Source organism: Cygnus olor, assembly GCF_009769625.2.
Source record: "Cygnus olor isolate bCygOlo1 chromosome 31 unlocalized genomic scaffold, bCygOlo1.pri.v2 SUPER_31A, whole genome shotgun sequence".
NCBI lineage: Eukaryota > Metazoa > Chordata > Aves > Anseriformes > Anatidae > Cygnus > Cygnus olor.
Window position 1 is genome coordinate 76916 of NW_024429052.1, and position 19794 is coordinate 96709.

The 19794-nt window shown below is 50.5% G+C and overlaps 1 protein-coding gene and 1 pseudogene across 1 annotated transcript; one reads left to right on the forward strand and one right to left on the reverse strand.

The window, feature by feature from the left end:
* Positions 1-4267: 4267 nt before the first annotated feature.
* On the reverse strand, positions 4268-5089 carry LOC121062816 (olfactory receptor 14C36-like). Its single transcript, XM_040543082.1, has 2 exons — positions 4367-5089; positions 4268-4273 (listed from the first exon to the last, which is right to left on the reverse strand). The coding sequence occupies exons 1-2, from the start codon at positions 5087-5089 to the stop codon at positions 4268-4270; spliced, it is 729 nt and encodes a 242-aa protein (XP_040399016.1).
* Positions 5090-13342: 8253 nt separating this feature from the next.
* LOC121062817 lies at positions 13343-13932 on the forward strand (annotated as a pseudogene).
* The last annotated feature ends 5862 nt before the right edge of the window (positions 13933-19794 follow it).

Consider the following 19794-nt stretch of genomic DNA (forward strand, 5'->3'; position numbering starts at 1 on the left):
CGGGGAGAAAGGTTGGACCCTTGGGCAGGACTTGGCACCCAAACTGCCCTCCCAGCTCCTGCTGGTGGGTCCCCACAACCCTTCAGCTCTTCCCCAACAGGCTCCTCTGCTCCAGGCTGAGAGGTGCTTTTGGTAGTGGGATGGTGGGCTGGAACACCTATTGGAGCATCTATTTAATCCCTTTGGGTCCGCTGTCCTGGCTGTGTCCCATTGCATTGTCCTGCATACCCCCAACCTACATGTCGTGGGGGGCAGTATGAGAGATGGAGAACCCATTGACATGGTTCAACAGTAAGTGAAACACTGGTCTGTTAACAACACTGTTTTGGTCTCAAATGCAAAACTCAGCTGCATATGGGCTTCTCTAAGTAGAACCATAGAGATTCAAAGAGTTTCAAGGGGGAAATGAATCCTAGCACAGAAGCTAGAAGGACTCATTGAGAAAAATTTAGCTATGACAGGGGAAGGGGATAAAACAGGGATCACCAGTAAGTGCCTGGGGGAACAATGCTGAAGCTGGGGTGAGGCAGATGTCTCATCTGAAATGCGTCTACACCAATGAATGCAGCATGGGCAAAAAACAGGAGGAGCTGGAAGCGACTGTGAGACAGGCTAACCCTGACCTAGTTGCTGTAATGAAGCATGGTAGGATCACTCCCATGACTGGAGTACTGTGATAGACGGCTACAAGTTCTTCAGAAGGGATTGACAAGGAAGGAAAAGTGGTGGTATTGCTCTTTATATTAGAGTGTTTTGATGTTGAAGCGCTTGGGGTTGGGAATGGTAGAGTGTCAGTGGATAAGAATGAGGGGAAAGGCCTGTAGGGGTGACATCTTGGTGGGGGTCCGTTATATGATCGTATGACCAGACTGGTAGACGAGGGAAGGGCTGTTGATGTAGTCTACTAGACTTCAGCAAAGCCTTTGACACGGTCTCCCACAGTATTCTCCTGGGGAAACTGGCTGCCCGTGGCCTGGACAGGTATATTCTTGTCTGGGTAAAGAACTGGCTGGAGGGCCGTGCCCAGCGGGTTTTGATGAATGGAGTTAAGTCCAGCTGGCATCCCATTACAAGTGGCATCTCCCAGGGCTTGGTACTGGGGCCTTTCTTGTTTAATATCTTTATTGATGACCTAGATGAGGGGATTGAGTGTACCCTCAGTAAGTTTGCAGACGACACCAAGTTGGGAGGTAGTGTCGATCTGCCTGAGGGTAAGGTGGCCCTTCAGAGGGATCAGAATAGGCTGGGATGAGGCTAATAGGATGAGGTTTAACAAGGCCAAGCACCAGGTCCTGCACTTTGGCCACAACAACCCCATGCAATGCTGCAGGCTTGGGACAGAGTAGCTGAAGACTGTGAAGAGAAAAGGTACCTGGGAGTGTTGATCAATGCTCGGCTGAACATGAGCTGGCAGTGTGCTTAGGTGCCCAAGAACGCCAACGGTATCCTGGCCTGTATTAGGAATAGTGTAGCCAGCAGGAGCAGGGAGGTGATCATCCCCCTGTACTCAGCTGTGGTGAGGCCACACCTGCAGTACTGTGTTCAGTTTTGGGCCTCTCACTACGAGAAGGACATTGAGGCACTGGAGCACGTCTAGAGAAGGTCAACAAAACTGGTGAGGGGTCTGGAGCACAATTCCCATGAGGAGTGGCTGAGGGAGCTGGAATTGTTTAGTCTGGAGAAGAGGAGGCTCATGGGAGACCTCATTGCACTCTACAACTTCCTGAAGGGAGGTTCTGATGAGGAGGGGGTCGGCCTCTTCTCTCAGATAACTAATGATAGGACTCAAGGAAATGACCACAAGTTGCGCCTGGGGAGATTTGGATTAGAAATCATGAAAAACTTTTTCTCTCAAAGAGTGATCAGGCACTGGAACAGCCTGCCCAAGGAGGTGGTGGAGTCACCGTCCCTGGCAGTGTCCAAGAAGCACCTGGACGAGGTGCTACGAGGTATGTTTTAGTAGCTTAGGGGGTAGTATTAGTGATAGGAGGATGGTTGGACTAGATGGTCTTGTAGGTTCTTTCCAACCCTGTGTTTTTATGATTCTATGACTCTATGACTAATGGTAACAAGTAATGGGTTTGGGGTTTGTCTTCAAGTTAGGAAATGAGGTTGGGGATTAGAGCAATGGATGCCTTTCAGGGTGAGAGAGAGCATTAAGGGTAGCACGAGATTTTTGGGTTACTAGTTAGAAATATTACCAGGACATAACATGAAGATTGTCCCAGTGAGTGTTGCAGCAGCAGCAGCCTTACCTGAACCCCTCTTACCTCTTCAAAATCTTTCCTTACTGTTAGCCAAGACCCTCTTCTCTCTCCCAAATCACCCATGTTTATTCACCCAGCTTTCTCCTGGCCTCCCCAAATGTGTCACCACGTTGGGGGCAGCTTTCTGATGGCCTTTATGACCTCAGAGGCTCTGCCTCCCTGCTGTTGGCCAGCCAGGGGCTGGGACAGAAGTGACCTCACAGCCAACATCCACAGGGCTACAAGGAGCTGTTGTGCTCAGGAGGCCTCTTCCCAGCCCCCCCAGGAGCAGAGGGTGCAGGGGATGCCCTGCACAATCCCTCAGGTACTCTGCCTGCCAACCAGCTCGTGCTTCAGAAGACGTCCCACACGTCCTGATTCATGTTTCCCTCTTTGGACCTTCAGCTCCTCCAGGATTTCTTTAGAGGAAATTGCCACCTTTGTATGGACAAGTGAATCAAGCACTGAATGTTTGTTTAAGAGAAACATCGAGAACTTGGCAGAGAAATATTGTAAGAGCTGAAAAATTCCTTCAGGTCGATTCTCAGGGGACATTATCCTCTAAGGGAAATGAAACTAAGAAACCATTTGTCCCAGAGAAAATGATGGCACCCATAGTTAATAGTCTATGGTGCTTGTGCTCACATGGGTTCAAGTCACTGCACTAATGCTACTGTCAGTCTCATATGTACAAGGCAAACATGAACTCCTGATGTAGTCATTTGGTGTCCTTCCATGTAGAAACAAACCACCTGTGTGAGCTGTGGCAAGAGCCCAGTGCTGGGAACGGTGGTTGTGAAAGGCTGCTCCGGGACCATTGCCCTGGGGCAGCATCTGCCAGGGTGTCCAGAGAACAAGGGCCCAGACCAACCCCTGCTCTGTAGTTCCCCGCTGTCTCTCCCAGGAGGCCAGCCCAGCCCCCGCCAGCTCTCCACACCTCCCTATCCTCTCCCCAGCCCAGGTCAGCCCAGGAGACCAGCCCAGGCTGGGCTGGCCCCAAAGCAGCAAATGGAGAAGTGGAGGTCAGTGGCAGTGTCGCTGCTGCAGGAGATGCCCTGCCACTTCCCCTCCCACCACCCCCTTGGCCCTGGGGCTCCTCAGGCAGAACCACCGCACACACACAGTGCCCTGCTCTGCTCCCAGGACACCCCATGTCCCACACAGCCTTGCTCTAGGCCAGCATGTCTGGGCTGGCCTGAGCAGCCATTCCTGCAGCCCCTGCCCATGCTGCCCACAGCCCCCAAGCTGGTGGTGCTGCTCAGCAGAGCGAGGGGGCTGTGGTGCATGGGCCGTGGGGGCACTCTGCAGGGCCGTGCTGGTCAGGCTTGGAAGGCAGAGCCAGCTGGTGGGGGCACTGCCGCTGACTGCCTCCCACACAAGTGGTTCTTTGGCCATGGAGGGTGCGCACAGACAGCCGGCCTTCCTCAGAGTCAGAGACTCATGAAAGAGAAACAAGGAAATCAGGGAGCCTCCTTCAAGTCCATCCCTTTGCAGTATCCATGAGAGCAGCTTTGGGAGAAGAGCTGAGCCTTCAGGCACTGCCCTCAGCACATCCCCTTTTATGCTGGAGATGCTGGTACAGAGCCAGCTGTGTTAGAGAAGTGCCCCTGGCCTGTCCCTGCCTGTGGACACAAGACTGCCCCACAGCAGCACGGTGAGCAAGTGACAAGAGCAATCAGTCCTCACAGCAACACAAGGGCTCTGAAGGAGAGCGTGGGAGCTGACATGGAGAGCAGTTTGGGAAATACCAAGCCCTGGGGCTCCCTGGCAGTGCTGCTGTGCCAGGACTCTTTTTCTCCTCCACCTCTGCACACAGCAGAGTGCCCCTGCAGCTCCACCACAGATCTCTGTGGAAGGATCTCAAGCAATCAAGTCACTGCAGAGTCTTTTCTTTAAAGACAAAAATATACTAACTCCTTGTTTACAGGAAGTCTCAGAGTCACAACAGACAGGTAGATACTGAAATGGAAATAGATGTACAAAGACTTTTTTTTTTTTTTTTTTGGTTAGACTTTCACAGGTTATCTCTGAAAAAGAAACACAGAAACACAGGCCAAAATCTGTGCCTGTTATAAATTATATTATGAGTTATATGCAGAACAAGACAGGCAGTATATTACTTTTGAAAAACCTTCAGTTATCAGTTTCCAACCTGCGTTCTTCAGCTCCTGGTTCCTCATGCTGTAGATAAGGGGGTTCACTGCTGGAGGCACCACCGAGTACAGAACTGCCAGCAAAAGATTCAGGGATGAGGAAGACATGGAGGGGGTCTTCAGGTAGCAAAATATGCCAGTGCTTACCATCAGGGAGACCACGGCCAGGTGAGGGAGGCACGTGGAAAAGGCTTTGTGCCGTCCCTGCTCTGAGGGGATCCTCAGCACTACCCTAAAGATTTGCACATAGGACAGCACAAGGAAGACAAAACACCCAGATGCTAAGCAAGCACTAACCACAAGAAGCCCAACTTCTCTGAGGTAGGCATCTGAGCAGGAGAGCTTGAGGATCTCGGGAACTTCACAGAAGAACTGGTCCACAGCATTGCCTTGGCAGAGGGGGATGGAAAAGGTATTGGCAGTGTGCAGCACAGCATAGAGAAAAGTACTGCCCCAGGTAGCCACTGCCATGTTGACACAAGTTCTGCTGGTCATTATTGTTCCGTAGTGCAGGGGTTTGCAGATGGCAACGTAGCGGTCATAGGCCATGACGGTGAGAAGGTAAAACTCTGCTGAAAGGTAAAAGACTAACAGAAAGGCTTGGGCGGAACATCCATAGCAGGAGATTATCCTAGTGTCCCAGAGGGAATTGGCCATGGCTTTGGGGACAGTGGTGGTAATAGTGCCCATGTCGATGAGGGCGAGGTTGAGGAGGAAGAAGTACATGGGGGTGTGGAGGCGGTGGTCGCAGGCTACGGCTGTGAGGATGAGGCCGTTGCCCAGGAGGGCAGCCAGGTAGATGCCCAGGAAGAGCCCGAAGTGCAGGAGCTGTAGCTTGCGTGTGTCTGCAAATGGCAGAAGGAGGAACTCTGTGGGGAAGCTGCTGTTGGGCATTCAATGCCTCTGAACTTTTGGAGCTGGTCTAGGAGAAAAAGAGTGACAAGGGCACCCCTTCCTGCACCCTGGCTGCACAGCCTGCAGCCAGCTCTGCAAGCAGGAAAAATCATGTCCTGTCCCTCTGTTATTTATGACAGGTAATCCCTGCTCTGAAGCTTGTCATTCCCCTGTACAGTACAGCAACTCTGATAGCCCATCTGAAAGCTCCCACAGGCTGTGGGATTTGCCAGCAATTCCGGAGATGGCACCAGGAACAACAGCTGTGTTGCCCTGCAGCCAGAGACTTACCCTGTCAGGGCTGGGTAAAGATTTCTCCCGCAGTGATCTCTCAGCGTCCCCCCTCCACACTGCCTGAACATCTCCCCCCTTCTCTCAGCCACCCTTGTCCCCTGCAGGCAGTGCCCCCAGCCCTGCTGCGCTGTGCAGAGGAGCTGCTTGTGGGCAGAGCTGTCTCTCTGCAGCGCTGCCCGCTTGCCAGGCTCCCCTTGGGCCCAGGAGCCCGCCCAGCTCAGCAGCACAGGGAGCTCTTGACAAGTCCCTGGGCCTCCAGGGGAATCGACTCTGAAACTTAATGAAGCAGTCACTGATGTTGCTTCTGTCCATTTCCAGCACTGTTGTTCCTCATATCAGAAAAAAGTTTGAAGTCCAAGAATCACTTTTCCATGTCCTGGATGTAGGCAGGACACCCAGGCAAGGGCTGAGAGGGATCACCCTTCCCTCTGCTGAGGGAAGGGTTTCAGCTGAGTCAACCAAGACATCTCATTCTTTGCAGTCCAGAGGCTAGAAGGGGCTCAGCACCCTCCTTTGCCTCATACAAGCCCAGGAATTGGGATTCCTCTTGCCTTATTTCAGGTAGGCACAAACCAGGCATCTGCATGTAAGCTGCTTGTCTCAGCTCTCAGAACATTTAATGGAGACAGAGGCCAGGAGGAGCTGTTCAGATGAAGACCCCTGGTGATCTTGGAGGTGCCAGAGCTGGTCAAGGACATATCTAGCTATCTTCACACTCTGATGAATTAATTCTCGGAGTCAGAAAACATCTGGGGACATCATTTTTAAGTGTAGGGAGATTTTCTTGGGGAAATGGAAATGAGAGCCGATGTCTACATTTAGGACCACTGAATCTTTTTACTGCCTATTAGTATTTTTCTGAGCAGCAGACAAAATTCAGTCATGTACCATAAGGAGAGCTGAGGTTCTTAGGAAACTTTCTTAGGCTGAGGAGCATGTTCCAGAACGTATCCTCTTGGATCCTATTTCTGAGGCTTTGAATGAGAAGGTGATGTACCCAGGGTGGATCATACCTGATCAATTTCATTACTTCTTAGGATGAAATGACCACTTCTGTGGGTAAAGGAGAGCAGTGGTCTCATGTACCAGGATTCCAGGAAGGTTTTCAACACCATCTCCGATAGTACTCTCTTTTGCAATAGGAAACATGTTGGAGGGATAGGCCAATCAAAACTGCATGATATCCAACAAGGACAATCCCAAGTCCTGCCCCTGAGTTGGACAACTGCGCTGCATATACTCAGTCGAGGGATGGCACAGTTTTAAAGAGAAGAAAAAGAAAAGGAAAGAAAAGAAAAAAAGAAGAAAAGAAAAAGAAAAAGAAAAGAAAGAAAAGAAAAGAAAAAAAAGAAAAAAAAGAAAAGAAGAAAGAGAAAAAGAGAAAGAGAAGAAAGAAGAGAAAGAAGAAAAGAAGAGAAGAGAAGAGAAAGAGAAAGAAGAGAAGAGAAGAGAAGAAAGAGAAGAGAAGAAGAGAGAGAAAGAAGAGAAAGAGAAGAGAAAGAAGAAGGAAAGGAAGAAAGGAAAGGAAGGAAAAGGAAGGAAAAAGGAAAGGAAACGAAAGGAAAGGAAAGGAAAGGAAAGGAAAGGAAAGGAAAGGAAAGGAAAGGAAAGAATAGTTCAATAGTTCAATAGTTCATCCAGTTCAACTGCCTGACCTCTTGAGGGCTGACCAGAAGTTAGAGACTATGTGTGACAGCATTGTCGAAATGCCTCTCGAACACTGACAGGCCTGGGGCATCAACCAGGTCTCTAGGAAGTCTGCTCCAGTATTTGACCAACCTCACAGTAAAGAAGTGTTTCCCAGTGTCCAGTGTGAATCTCCCTTGTGCAGCCTTGTGCTGTTCCCACACATCTGACAGTTACCAGGGAGAAAAGATCGTCACCTCCAACACCAATTCCCCTTCTCAGGAACTTGTCCACAGTAACCTCTCAGCCTACTTTTCTCCAGACTAGACAACCCAAGTGTCCTCAGGCTTTCCTCACAGGGCATACCTTCCAGCCCTTTGACCTATTTTTTTTTTTCCCCCTATATGTGGTGGTTACACTCAGCTGGGCAGCTGAGCCCCACCACAACTGGTCTCTCAATCCCCCTCCTCAAAGGGAAAGGGGGAGAAAATAAATGAAAAAAGGCTCAAGGGTTATGATAAGGACAGGAAGATCATTCAGCAATTATTGTCACTGGCAAAACAGGCCAGACAGACTTTTCCTTAGGGAAGCCTGTTAACAAGTGCCCAATATCTTGTGTATGCCAAATCTTTTCTTCAGAGCAGAGACATTCTGGAGTAAGCAGAAGATGGGAACTTAAACAAGAAAAGGGCTGCCAACAGAGTGAGCAAACCTTGTTGTCTGCAAGGACAAATAGAAAGAGAACTGGATGGGCAGCCCTGGCAAGAAATGGATTTGCTTTCAGTCTGTCTCTCAGCCTCTGAGGGCCATTAGTGGAGGTTACACTGCTCTCCAAGAATCACAATGTACTGCTGACAGGCACACTCTGGAAATGGTTGGTCTGTTCCTTGACAGATACTCAAGGGATAAGTAAAGGACAGAGGAGAGAAAGACAGGAGTTTGAGAGCTTAGGCACATAAGTGGACTGCCCTACATCTACTAAATTAGGAGGCTCCTCAATTCCCTTGAGGGTAGAGAGGCCTTACAGAGAGATCTTGATAGATTGGAAGACTGGTTAGTCACCTACCATATAAAAATTAACAAGAACTAATGCCAGATTCTGCACCTGGAACAGTATATTTCTGGATGTACATATAGACTGGCGGACATGTGGATGGAGCATAACCCTGCAGAAAGGGATCTGGGGGTTGTGGTTCATGGTAAGTTCAGGAAGAGTCAACAATGTTCCCTGCAGTGACCAGGAGATGGTGGAGTTGATCCTGTGGGAGGACAGCGTAGCTCAGAAAAAGCAAGCTCACAACTCTGGTCTTCAGGAGAGCAGTCTTTGGCCTCTTCAACCATCTGCTTGGAAGAACACTGTGGGATAAGGCACTGGAAAGAAGAGCAGTCCAAGAAAGCTTGTTAATACTCCAGGGTCACCTCCTCCAACATCAAGAGCAGTCCACCCCAAGAAAGACAAAGTCAGGTAAAAATGGCAAGAGACCTGCATGGATGAACCAGGAGATTCTGGACAAATTCCAACACAGAAAAGAAGCATAGAGATGGTGGAAACAAGAGCAGATAACCTGGGAGGATTACAGAGGCCTTGTCTGAGCATGTAGGGAAGAATATCGGAGAGCTAAAGCCCGGCTCTAACGGAATTTGGCCAAGGATGTCTAAGGCAGTAAGAAGGGCTTCTAGAAGTACATAGGTGGCAAAAGGAAGGTTCGGGAATATGTGGACCCACTGCTGAATGAGGCCGAGGATATGTTGACACAGGACAGGGAAAAGAGAGGTGCTGAATTCCTTCTTCACCTCAGTCAGTACTGGCAAGTCTGGACTTTGGGAATGCCAGGTCACAGAGAATGGGGGAAAAGTCTGGGGCAAGGAAGATGTAGACTTGGTGGGAGTGGATCAGGTCAGGGCATACTGGAACAAATGGGATACACAAGTCTATGGGACCTGATGGGATTCACCCATGAGAGCAGAGGGAGCTGGCTGATGTCCTTGCACGGCCACTCTTGGTCATCTTGGATCAATCCTGGTGATAGCAGAATGTCCCTCCTAGCTCCAAGAAGCATTACTTGCAAAGGCAAATGCCATATTTCTTATCATTCCTCACACCATCAATAAAAGAAAAATACATTTTTTTCAGTGTTGTTTAAATAATAAACGAATATTTTTTATTTATGTCTCAGCTCAGCCTCAACTTTGCCTTCCAGACAAAGCCTTTTGTACCATCTTCTGTCTTCCAAGACTTGGTCACATGTTAAAGGAAAGATGAAAACAGAACAAACACTCTTCAAGACAGCTGTTGCACAGGGGTTCTCCAGGGCAGAGGTGTTTTAGTGCAGGGGGAAACCGGTTTTGAGAGGGTTTAGGAACAGTCATGGAGTGTGTCTGCACAGCATCAAGGCTTTCTGTTTCTCATACTGCCCCCACGCCATGTAGTTTGGAGTTGTGCAGGAGATTATGATGGGACACAGCCAGGAGAGCTAACCCAAAGTGTTCAAATTGATGTTCCTCACCATCCAGCACCCCCTGCAGCCTACCATCTGACTACCAAAGGCACACCAAATACATGTCCTGTGGAGAGTGGCTGAGAGAGGTGGGATTAGCCTGAAGAAAAGAAGACTCCAGGAGATATTATTGTGGCCTTCCAATACATAAATGGGGCCTACACACGTGTGTAGTGACTAGACTAGACTAGACCAGAATAGTTCTGTTGGAAGAGACGTTTCAAGATCATCTAGTCCAACTACCCGGCCTCTTCAGGTTTAAAGAAAAGTTACAGCATATTAGTGAGGGCAATGTCCAAATGCTTCTTGAACACTGACACTGGCCTGGAACAAGAACCAGGTCTCAAGGAAGCCTGTTCCGGTGTTTGATCACCCTCAGAATACAGAAAATTTTCCCTGCTGTCCACCCTGAACATCCCCCGGTGCATCTATGTGCCATTCCCACAAGTTCTGTGATCAGTTACCAGGGAGAAGAGAGCATCACCTCCCTCTCCACTTCCCCTCCTCATGAAGTTGCTGAGAACAATGAGGTCGCCCCTCATACTTCTTTTCCCAGACTAGACAACCCAAAGTGTCCTCAGCCTCTCCTCATAGGACATCCCCTGTTACCAGTATTCCCCCCTTTCCCTTGGTTTCCCAAATGACAAGGTTCCTAGTCAGATAACCTTGCTGGAAGAAACATTTTCTCTCTCTCCCATGCTCTCACCAGTCAGTGTGACTGATCAGGACTGGCTCCCTCACTGCCTCTTTTATCACTTGTTGGTCAGGTTTGTGTCCCCAGATGTGTTGTGGTTTATCCCCAGGAGGTAGCCAAGCACCACACAGCCACTGTCTCCCTCCCCATTCTTGACAGAACAGGGGGAGAGACGTAGGAGAAAGATGTGGAGAGACTGTATCAGGGAGTGTAGTGATAGGACAAGGGGCAGCACTTTTAAGCTAAAACAGAGTAGATTTAGATCAGACCTAAAGAATAAATTCTTCATGCAGCGGGTGGTGAGACACTGGAACAGGTTGCCCAGAGAAGTGGTGGATGCCTCATCCGTGGTTGTGTCCAAGGCCAGATTGGTTGGGACCTTGAGCAAAGTGGTCTAGTGGGAAGTGACTCTGCCCCTTTCACAGTGACTGGAACTAGATCTTAAGGTCCCTTCCAACCCCATAACTTCTATATTTCTATGAGCCTTCTGGCCAACAATTGGTTGTGTAGTCTGTGTAGACAGAGGGATATCATTTGCTGTGAAAAAATTCCTCCTCCTGAATATTACAAGTGCTTGAAAGAAATGGAATACACCTGTGTCAATTTGTGGGGGTCCTAACTGATAAAAGGACAGGAAAAGATGATTCCCATAAGGAACTCCTATTGTGATATAGAAGAAAAGATAGCACGGAAATAAGTGTCTGTCTCTAGCTGACAGAAGGAAGAACAGTGATTGCATAGGTATGATTCAAAGTCAATTCCCCGGGAGGCCCAGGGACTTGTCAAAGCTCCCTGTGCTACTGAGCTGGGCCGGGCTCCTGGGCCCAAGGGGAGCTCCTGGCAAGCGGGCAGTGCTGCAGAGAGACAGCTCTGCCCACGAGCAGCTCCTCTGCACAGCGCAGCAGGGCTGAGGGCACTGCCTACAGGGGACAAGGGCGGCTGAGAGAAGGGAGGGAGATGTTAAAGGCAGTGTGGAGGGGGGCTGCTGAGAGCTCACTGCAGGAGAAATCTTCCCAGCCCTGAACAGGGTAAGTCTCTGGCTGCAAGGCAACGCAGCTGTTCTTGCTGCCATCTCTAGATTTGATGGCAAATCCCACAGCCTATGGCATCTTTCAGGAGGACTCACAGAGCTTCTTTGGATAAGAGGAGAATACAAGGTCCAGAGCAGGGATTACGTGCCACAGCTGTCAGAGGGAGAGGACACAATGGTTCCTCCTGGAGGGGCTGGCTACAGGCTGTTCAGCTGGGGTGCAAGCAGGGGTGCCCAGGGCTGTGGTGCAGAGCAGGGTCTCTGCTGTGCCCCAGGGTCTGTGTGCTGGGGCAGGGCCTCTGCCGCCTGCCAGGCTCAGCACTCAGCCTGCCCGGGGAGCTGCCCAGGGCAATGCAGCAAGAAACTGTGGGTGGAAGGAGCCCCCCAGTCAGGGCAGGGCAGGGTCCTGCTGGTGCCCAGAGGCTGCTGCCTGTGTCAGGCTGCTCACAGCTCCACAACCCCCCCAGACCCTGTCAGATGGGACTCTTCAGAAGGAAGGTCGAGGCTAAAGCTGCTTGCTGCGGTCTGGGCTTTCCTGAAGCTTTGCTTTCAGCTTTCTTTGGTTCATCAGGATAGGAATGGAAACAGAGCTGTACAGACTAGAGAAGATTTTGAGTTTCTGTCACCCCAAATTTTAAGAAGAACCTCAGAAAGTGCCTTCAGCACCTGCAAGCCTTCAGAAGGCAGCAGCATCACCTTCCCAGTTTCATCAGGGCTTGTGTGACCTGCTCTTCAGCACCTGCACGCACTGAGAGGGTGCAGGGCAGAGCTGAGCACAGCAGATGGGACGGGGTGTGTGAGCACTGGCAGGGCACAGATGTGGGGACAGAAAGCAGCTCCTGGAAAAGACTCCTGCAGGCAGCAGCTCCTGGAAGGAAGAAAGGGAACTGCAATGGGAAACCCTGCTGCAGAGGATAGACAGGCACCTCCTGCCATCCCCTGCAGTGCAGGTGTCATCCCTGAGCAACCCCCTCTCTCCTCTCCCCCGCAGAGCCTCTGCCCTCTGGGCTGGGAGGTCTTGGGCAGGAGCTGCCTCCTGGATAGCCAGAGCCCCAGAAGAAGGAAGGTCTGCCACTCCAGTTATGTGCCCTGTCCCACTGCCCGGCAAAGGGCTGAGAGCCGCTGCTCTGCCATGGTTGGCTGGCAGGCAGCAGGCATGGCTGGGCAGGGTGACCCCTTTCTGCTTGCTCATTTGTCCCTCCCCTCTCTCGGTCATCCTGCTTGTCCTTTTCCCTCCACCTCTCTGTGTTGCTCTTTCTCTTACACTGGGGCCACTGGGTATGTCAGCTCTTTGGGGCAACAGGGTGGGGGTAAACTGAGGATCAGATGTTGGCACTCAGCATCCTGTGAAGGATGCCCCAGGCAGAGAATTGTTTTTCTTAGAGTGCACTCACCCAGCACAGGTCAGAGTGCCAGCCTGGGAGCAGGAAGTATGCCATCCGGGGAGAATGAAAGTGAGTGTTCAAGGAGTCTCTGAGAAACAGAGTGGATTTTGTTCAGAGACCCTGTCCTGACTGTCTGTTTTTCCCTCCTTGGACAGGCAACCATGCCCTGAGGCAGCAAATGTCCAACAGCAGCTTCCCCACAGAGTTCCTCCTCCTGCCATTCGCAGACACGCGCGAGCTGCAGCTCCTGCACTTCGGGCTCTTCCTGGGCATCTACCTGGCTGCCCTCCTGGGCAACGACCTCATCCTCACAGCCGTAGCCTGCGACCACCGCCTCCACACCCCATGTACTTCTTCCTCCTCAACCTCGCCCTCCTCGACCTGGGCACTATTACCACCACTATCCCCAAAGCCATGGCCAATTCCCTCTGGGACACCACAGCTATCTCCTACTCAGGATGTGCCACCCAGGTCCTTTTCTTTTTCTTCTTGATTGGAGGAGAGTATTGTCTTCTCACTGTCATGGCCTATGACCGCTACATTGCCATCTGCAAACCCCTGCACTATGGGACAATAATGAGCAGCAGAACTTGTGCCCAGATGGCAGCAGCTGCCTGGGGCAGTGGCTTTTTCAATGCTGTGCTGCACACTTCCAATAGCTTTTCCCTCCCCCTCTGCCAAGGCAATGTTGTGGACCAGTTCTTCTGTGAAGTTCCCCAGATCCTCAAGCTCTCCTGCTCAGATGCCTACCTCAGAGAAGTTGGGCTTGTTGTGATTAGTTTGTCTTTAGCTTCAGGGTTTTTGTTTTCATTCTTTTCTCCTACGTGGAGATCATCAGATCAGTGCTGAGGATACCATCCAAGCAGGGACAGCACAAAGCTTTCTCCACATGCTTCCCTCACCTGGCTGTGGTCTCCATCTTTTCCAGCACTGCCATATTTGCCTACCTGAAGCCCCCTTCCATCTCCTCCCCATCCCTTGACCTGGTGGTGACAGTTCTGTACTCAGTGGTGCCTCCAGCAGTGAACCCCCTTATCTATAGCATGAGGAACCAGGAGCTCAAAGATGCACTGACGAAGCTTACTCAGGCAGTAGTCCTTCAGCGGCAATAAGCTGCCCATAGAAGCATTAAGGTTGGAAAAGACCTCCAAGATCATCTGGTCCAACCATTGCCCTACTACCAATGACACACACTAAACCTTGTCCCTAAGCACCAGGTCTAACGTTTCCTTGAACACCCCCATGGACAGTGACTCCAATGTCTCTTCACAAGGTCCAATTGGTCTCAGGAAACTCCTGGTCTTTGAGCTTTTTGTCTGTGATGATCTTGTTTGTCCAGAAATATCTGCATTCACTCCACTTCTGCAGAGGCCTGAACCCACTCTGTCGTATCCAGAGATGCTTGCATATGTGTCTAGTGTTATGGTACAGCTCTGTCACATCTCATTAATAAAAGGGGATTTCCTCACTGCTGGTGCTTGGACATTGGGTTCTTCTTCCAAAGCTGAGGTCAGGAAGAGGCTGAAGAAATTGTTTTATCTTGAGGGGGAGGACATTGCTCTATGAAATTGCTGTCAATGGCTCCATGTCCAGGTGCAGGTCAGTAATGAGTGGTTTCCCTTGGGGGCCTGTCTTGGGACCAGTACTGTTTAATATTTTTATCACTGACATAGACAGTGGGATTAAGTGCACCCTCAACAAGTTTGCAGATGATACCAAGCTGAGTGGTGCAGTTGATAGAGCAGAAGGAAGGGATGCCGTCCAAAGGGACCTGGACAGCTTGAGAAATGCACCCATGTGAACCTAAAGATGTTCAACAAGTCTAAGTGTACTGGGCTGGGGCACTCCCAGACAGGAGTACAGACTGGGAGAAGAACTCATTGAGAGCAGCCCTGCTGAGAAGGACTTGTAGGTTCTGGTGGACAAAAAGTTTGACATGAGCCAGCAGTGTGCACTTGCAGCCCAGGAGGCAAAATGCACCCTGGGCTGCATCAACAGAGGAGTGGCCAGCAGGTCAAGGGAGGTGATTGTGCCCCTCTGGTCTGCCCTTGTGAGGCCTCATTTGGAGTGTGGGGTCTCCAGCACAAGAAGGATGTTGATCTGTTACAGCAGGTCCAGAGGAGGGCCACATAGCTGAGCAGAGGGCTGGAGCATGTCTCCTGTGAAGAAAGGCTGAGAGAGCTGGGGCTGTTCAGCCTGGAGAATAGAAGGCTCTGGGGTGACCTCATTGAAGCTTTAAATGCTTAAAGGGGGCTTATAAAAAAGATGGAGAACAACTTTTTCCTCAGGCCATAATTGACAGGACAAGAGGAAATGGTTTTAAACTAGGCCCCTCACTCTGCAGAGCATCACCACCAGCTCTGGGCACTGCAGGGAGCACAGGGAGGGGACAGGAGTGGCAGGTCCTGTCCTGTCAGAGGAAAACTCAGGTGTTGTCTGAGTTGTGTGGCCGTGCTGGGTGAGGACTCACAGCAGGGGAATTGTGGTGCAGAGCCAGGGCTCGTGGACAGGAGTAACATGCAAGTGCAGGAGGCAGGTGGCCAGTCTGGGCCATTGGTGGAATGATTAGCATGGGAAGGTGGCCCAAGACATTCGTCATCCCCAGCCTCTGGCGATGGCTATTCCTAGCACTAGCTGCTCATTCTGGTTTGTGGCTGAGGTTTGCTGCCAGGCCACCCACATCGTCACCTTCAGCTCCCTGCCAGTGTCGGGGCAATGGCAAGCCGTGTACAACCTCTTCCCTGGACCAGACCCCTTCAGACCCCAGAGCAGGGATGTCTGTGAAGCCTCCCGTGGGACACTGTCAGGGCAAGGCAGGCTCCAGGCACAGGGGGAAGGGGAGAGCCATAGGGAGAGGGCAGCAAGGGCTGCAGTGGGGATCATGCTGGGGGACCATTGCCCACCCTGAACACACCCTTCCCTGTGCTGTGTCTGAACAGTGGGGCCATGGGACCATGTACAGGGTAACAGGGCCGGGCTGGTGCACAGACAGAACCCAGACATGGGCCATGAAGCCTCTGCCAAGAGGTGACAGAAAGGAAGGGGATAAACAAGGAATTAATGGATGATTCCTTTGTTATGCAGGTATGATCGGGGGAAAGGCAGTGCTCACATGGAGCTTGTAGCTGCAAGAAAAGTCGAGTAAAAATCCAAGCTTCAGTGACTGCATTAGAGCCCAAGCATGGACAAGACAAAAGCAGGGCTGCTGTTGAAAGGGGAGGGTGACTGCATAAGAACAGACCCTGATGGGGCTGGAGGCACTCAGTGCCTTCTTCGCCTTAGTCTTCACTTCTCACTCCACAGGTCTTCAGTCCTCCGTGCTTCAGGAGAGGGATCAAGGAAGAGGAGAACAGGGATGGACAGGAATTTCATGAAATCCCACAGGACAAATGCCAGTTTCTGCCGCTGCAGGGACTAACCTCGGCAAAGACACAGGCTGGGGGCTGCCTGGTGGGGAGCAGCCCCATGGGAAAGGTCTTGGTGGGCAGGGGGCTGGGCAGGAGGCAGACAAGTGCCCTGGCTGCAAGGGAGGCCAGTAGCGTCCCGGGCTGTGTGAGCAGAACCCTGGCCAGGAGATGGAGGCAGGGCATTATCCAGAATACTGCATCCAGATTTTAAATCCCAAAGCCAGGGAAGATGTCGGCAAGCTGGAGTGGGTTTGGGAGGGGCTGCCAGGATGGTTGGGGCCCAGAGCACTTCACCTCTGAGGAGAGGCTGGGAGAGCCGGGCTTGTCCAGCCTGGGCCAGGGAAGGCTGAAGGGGATCTCCTGGAACCTGCCAGGACCTATGAGGAGCTCATTGAAAGGGAAAGAAGCCACTGATATGGAAGGAGCTGGGCTATCTATTGTCTGACATTAGTAGAGGAAACGTAGTGAAGCCTCAGGCCATAGCATGAGCCCCCCTCGCCTGAACCTGGCATGTAGTGGTGACTGAGCAACAGTGAGCGGCATTCTGTGGGGCTCTGGATGGCACTAATGGGGGACGGAGGATGTGCTGACCATGGAGGTGCCAGAGGGGAGCCTGCCCTGGGAGATAACATCAGCCAACCTGCCCTGCAACAGAGAACCACCAATCTGAAGGAACATAACATGTACGTGTTAAGAACTGATTGGACTCTAGCAGAGGAAATTAAGCTTGTAAGGGTATGAGAACCCAGGGAAAGCTTTGAGTAAGGTCCCTCCTTGGAAGCACCCAGCTCATGCTGATATATGGCTACCATTAAATTCTTGCTGTGTTAAATAAAAGTCAACTCTGAGTAAATTCTGGATGCCTGGGGGTACCAGGCTCTGTGCGAGACTCCTAATGAATCTTCTTCTTCCAAGCTCTAGGCCTGAAAGATGTCAATTGATATCAGTTAATATCAGTAAAAATGAAACAAGGAACTGAAAGATCTAATCTAAGAAAATGTGTCCACACACTTTGTATATTCTACAATTCTTGGGAGGGGGGAGGGGTTCTCTTGGTTTAATGCAGTAGTCATTGAGGGGATTCTGTGTCTATTGGGGTTTTGTTTGTTCATTTGTTTCTTTCTTGTTAAAGGTCAGTGTTTCCCAGAACTGGGGTTCTATGGAGGACACAAATTCCTTCAGCTACAGGATCACAGACACCTCCTGCCAGTGCCTATACCCTGGCACCCCTGACCAGCTTCCACCTGCAGCTCCGGCAGGATCTGGTCTCCCACAGATCCTCCGTGACAGCGACCAGTCCCGGGCAAACACTTCATGTACAGTGTTGCTTCGGAAACAGGCACTGCATGTCTCTGGTCAGACAACCAAGGTCTGCCCGGAAACATGAATAACCTTCTCAACATTTTAAAAACATATGAACATTTTCATCAGCTGAACTAATTGAGTGCCTTTAATAATACTGCGATGTTTACCCACCATGGAAGAACGTCAATTTCCAGGAAGCGCACTAATTGCAGGAGGAGAAATATTGATTTTTCCTCTGTACTTCCATGACCTCTGCTCAACCCTGCTGCATTTTTAATCTGCCTCATCTTTCAGGTGCTGTCGGCTCTCCTGAATAAATGACCATGGCTAAGGGCATCTTTTCAGTAGACTACCTGGACATGTGCCGTTCCAATTGCTCTCCAGATTTCTCCCTCCCCTTGCTTTTTCTTCATTCAGATACTTCTCAACTACCTGGCTCTTCCATGAGCTTCAGGGAATTAGAGAATTGCCCCATCTCCCAAAAGTCCAACAAACTTTAGTCAACTCCTTAACCGTGTTCGTTCTTTTCTGTCTCTTTTTCTAAGACTTCTCTTGTGCAAATAACCCTAGCGGAAAAGATCCCCTTAGATGCAGCTTGGTCATGGCAAATGTTTCTTCTTCATTATGGGCCTGAGTCTTGGCTGTGAGAAACTTTCCCAAAAGGTCCACCAACTTAAAAAGAATATACCTTCCTCCACACCTGCATGAACCAGTATCTCAGCTATTAGGAGTAAGCATCCCTCTGCTCAAGAAAGGGGATATGGTGGATACACACCCTATGCCACCCTGTGATTTTTCCCTATGTGACCATGTCGAGGAAATGAGAAAAGGGGATGGGAAATCTACCTCGACCCTAGAGGCACGGGTATGTGTGTTGCAAGGAAAAACAATCACAAAATGGGGGTTCTTCCAGGAAAATTGCTGCTCCTATTTCCATGAATACTATGACCAGAACTAGAAGGGCCTGCCTCCAGCTAGGTGGAGGGACAACCAGCTTTATTGGACTGTGTGGATTTGATGGCCTGACACATCAGATCCACAAGACTATAAGGCTCTAACAGACACCAGTGCAAAGTGTATCGTAATGGCATCAAGCTATAAAGGGGCAGAACCCATTTGTATTTCTGGAGCGACAGGGGGTTCCCAGCTGGTAACTGTATTGGAGGCTGAAGTGAGTCTAACTGGGAAGGAGTGGCAAAAGGACCCCATTGGGACTGGCCTCGAGGCTCCATGCAGCCTTGGAATAGGATGAGGGAAGGTACTTCAAAGATCCAAAAGGGTTCCAGTGGGTTTTTGGCATATCTTCCTTGGAGATGGAGGACATTAAATAGCTGTCTGCCTTGACCCGGTCCCTCACAGGACCATTCCTTTGTGGAGCTGATGAGGGTCAAAGAACAGCAGGTACTAATGGCTACCCCAGTGGTGCACTGATGGCAATATCTCACTTACTGAGATTCCCTGATTCCCATCCATGAGCTGGTTGAAGTGGAGAGCCAAGGGGTGATGTTCTGGTTACAGCTAAGATAGAGTTAATTTTCCTCCTAGTAGCTGGTAGGGTGCTATGTTTTGGATTAGGATGAGAAGAGTGCTGATATCATGCTGATGTTTTAATTGTTACAGAGCAGTGCTTACACAAAGCCAAGGCCTTTTCAGCTTCTCGCTCTGCCCTGCCAGCGGGCAAGCTAGGGGTGCAGCAGGAGCTGGGAGGGGACAGACCCAGGACAGCTGACCCAAACAGGCCAAAGGAGTATTCCATACCATCTGACATTGTGCTAAACAATATATAGGGGTGGCTAGCTGGGGTGGGGGGGCAGCTGCTCGGGGATAGGCTGGGCATTGGTCAGCGGGTGGTGAGCAATTGCATTGTGCGTCACTTGTTTCATACACATTAGTAGTAGTAGTACTATTATTATTATTATTTTCCTGTCTTAATAAACTGTCTTTATCTCAACCCATAGGCTTCACTTTCCCGTTTCTCTTCCCCATCCCAGAGAGGGAGGGGGGAGGGTGAGCGAACGGCTGTGTGGTGTTTAGCTGCCAACCAGGTTAAATCACAACAGGTGATCAGCAGCAAGACTCGCTCACACTTTAATAGTCCCATATGGACTGTGTGAATGGCTGAGGGAGAGTGGAGACTAACAGTGGACTATCATGGCCTGAATGAAATCATGCCACCACTGAGTGCTGCAGTGCCAGACATGGTAGAACTTCCATACGAACTTGAATCACAGGAAGCCAAGCAGTATGATACGACTGATATCA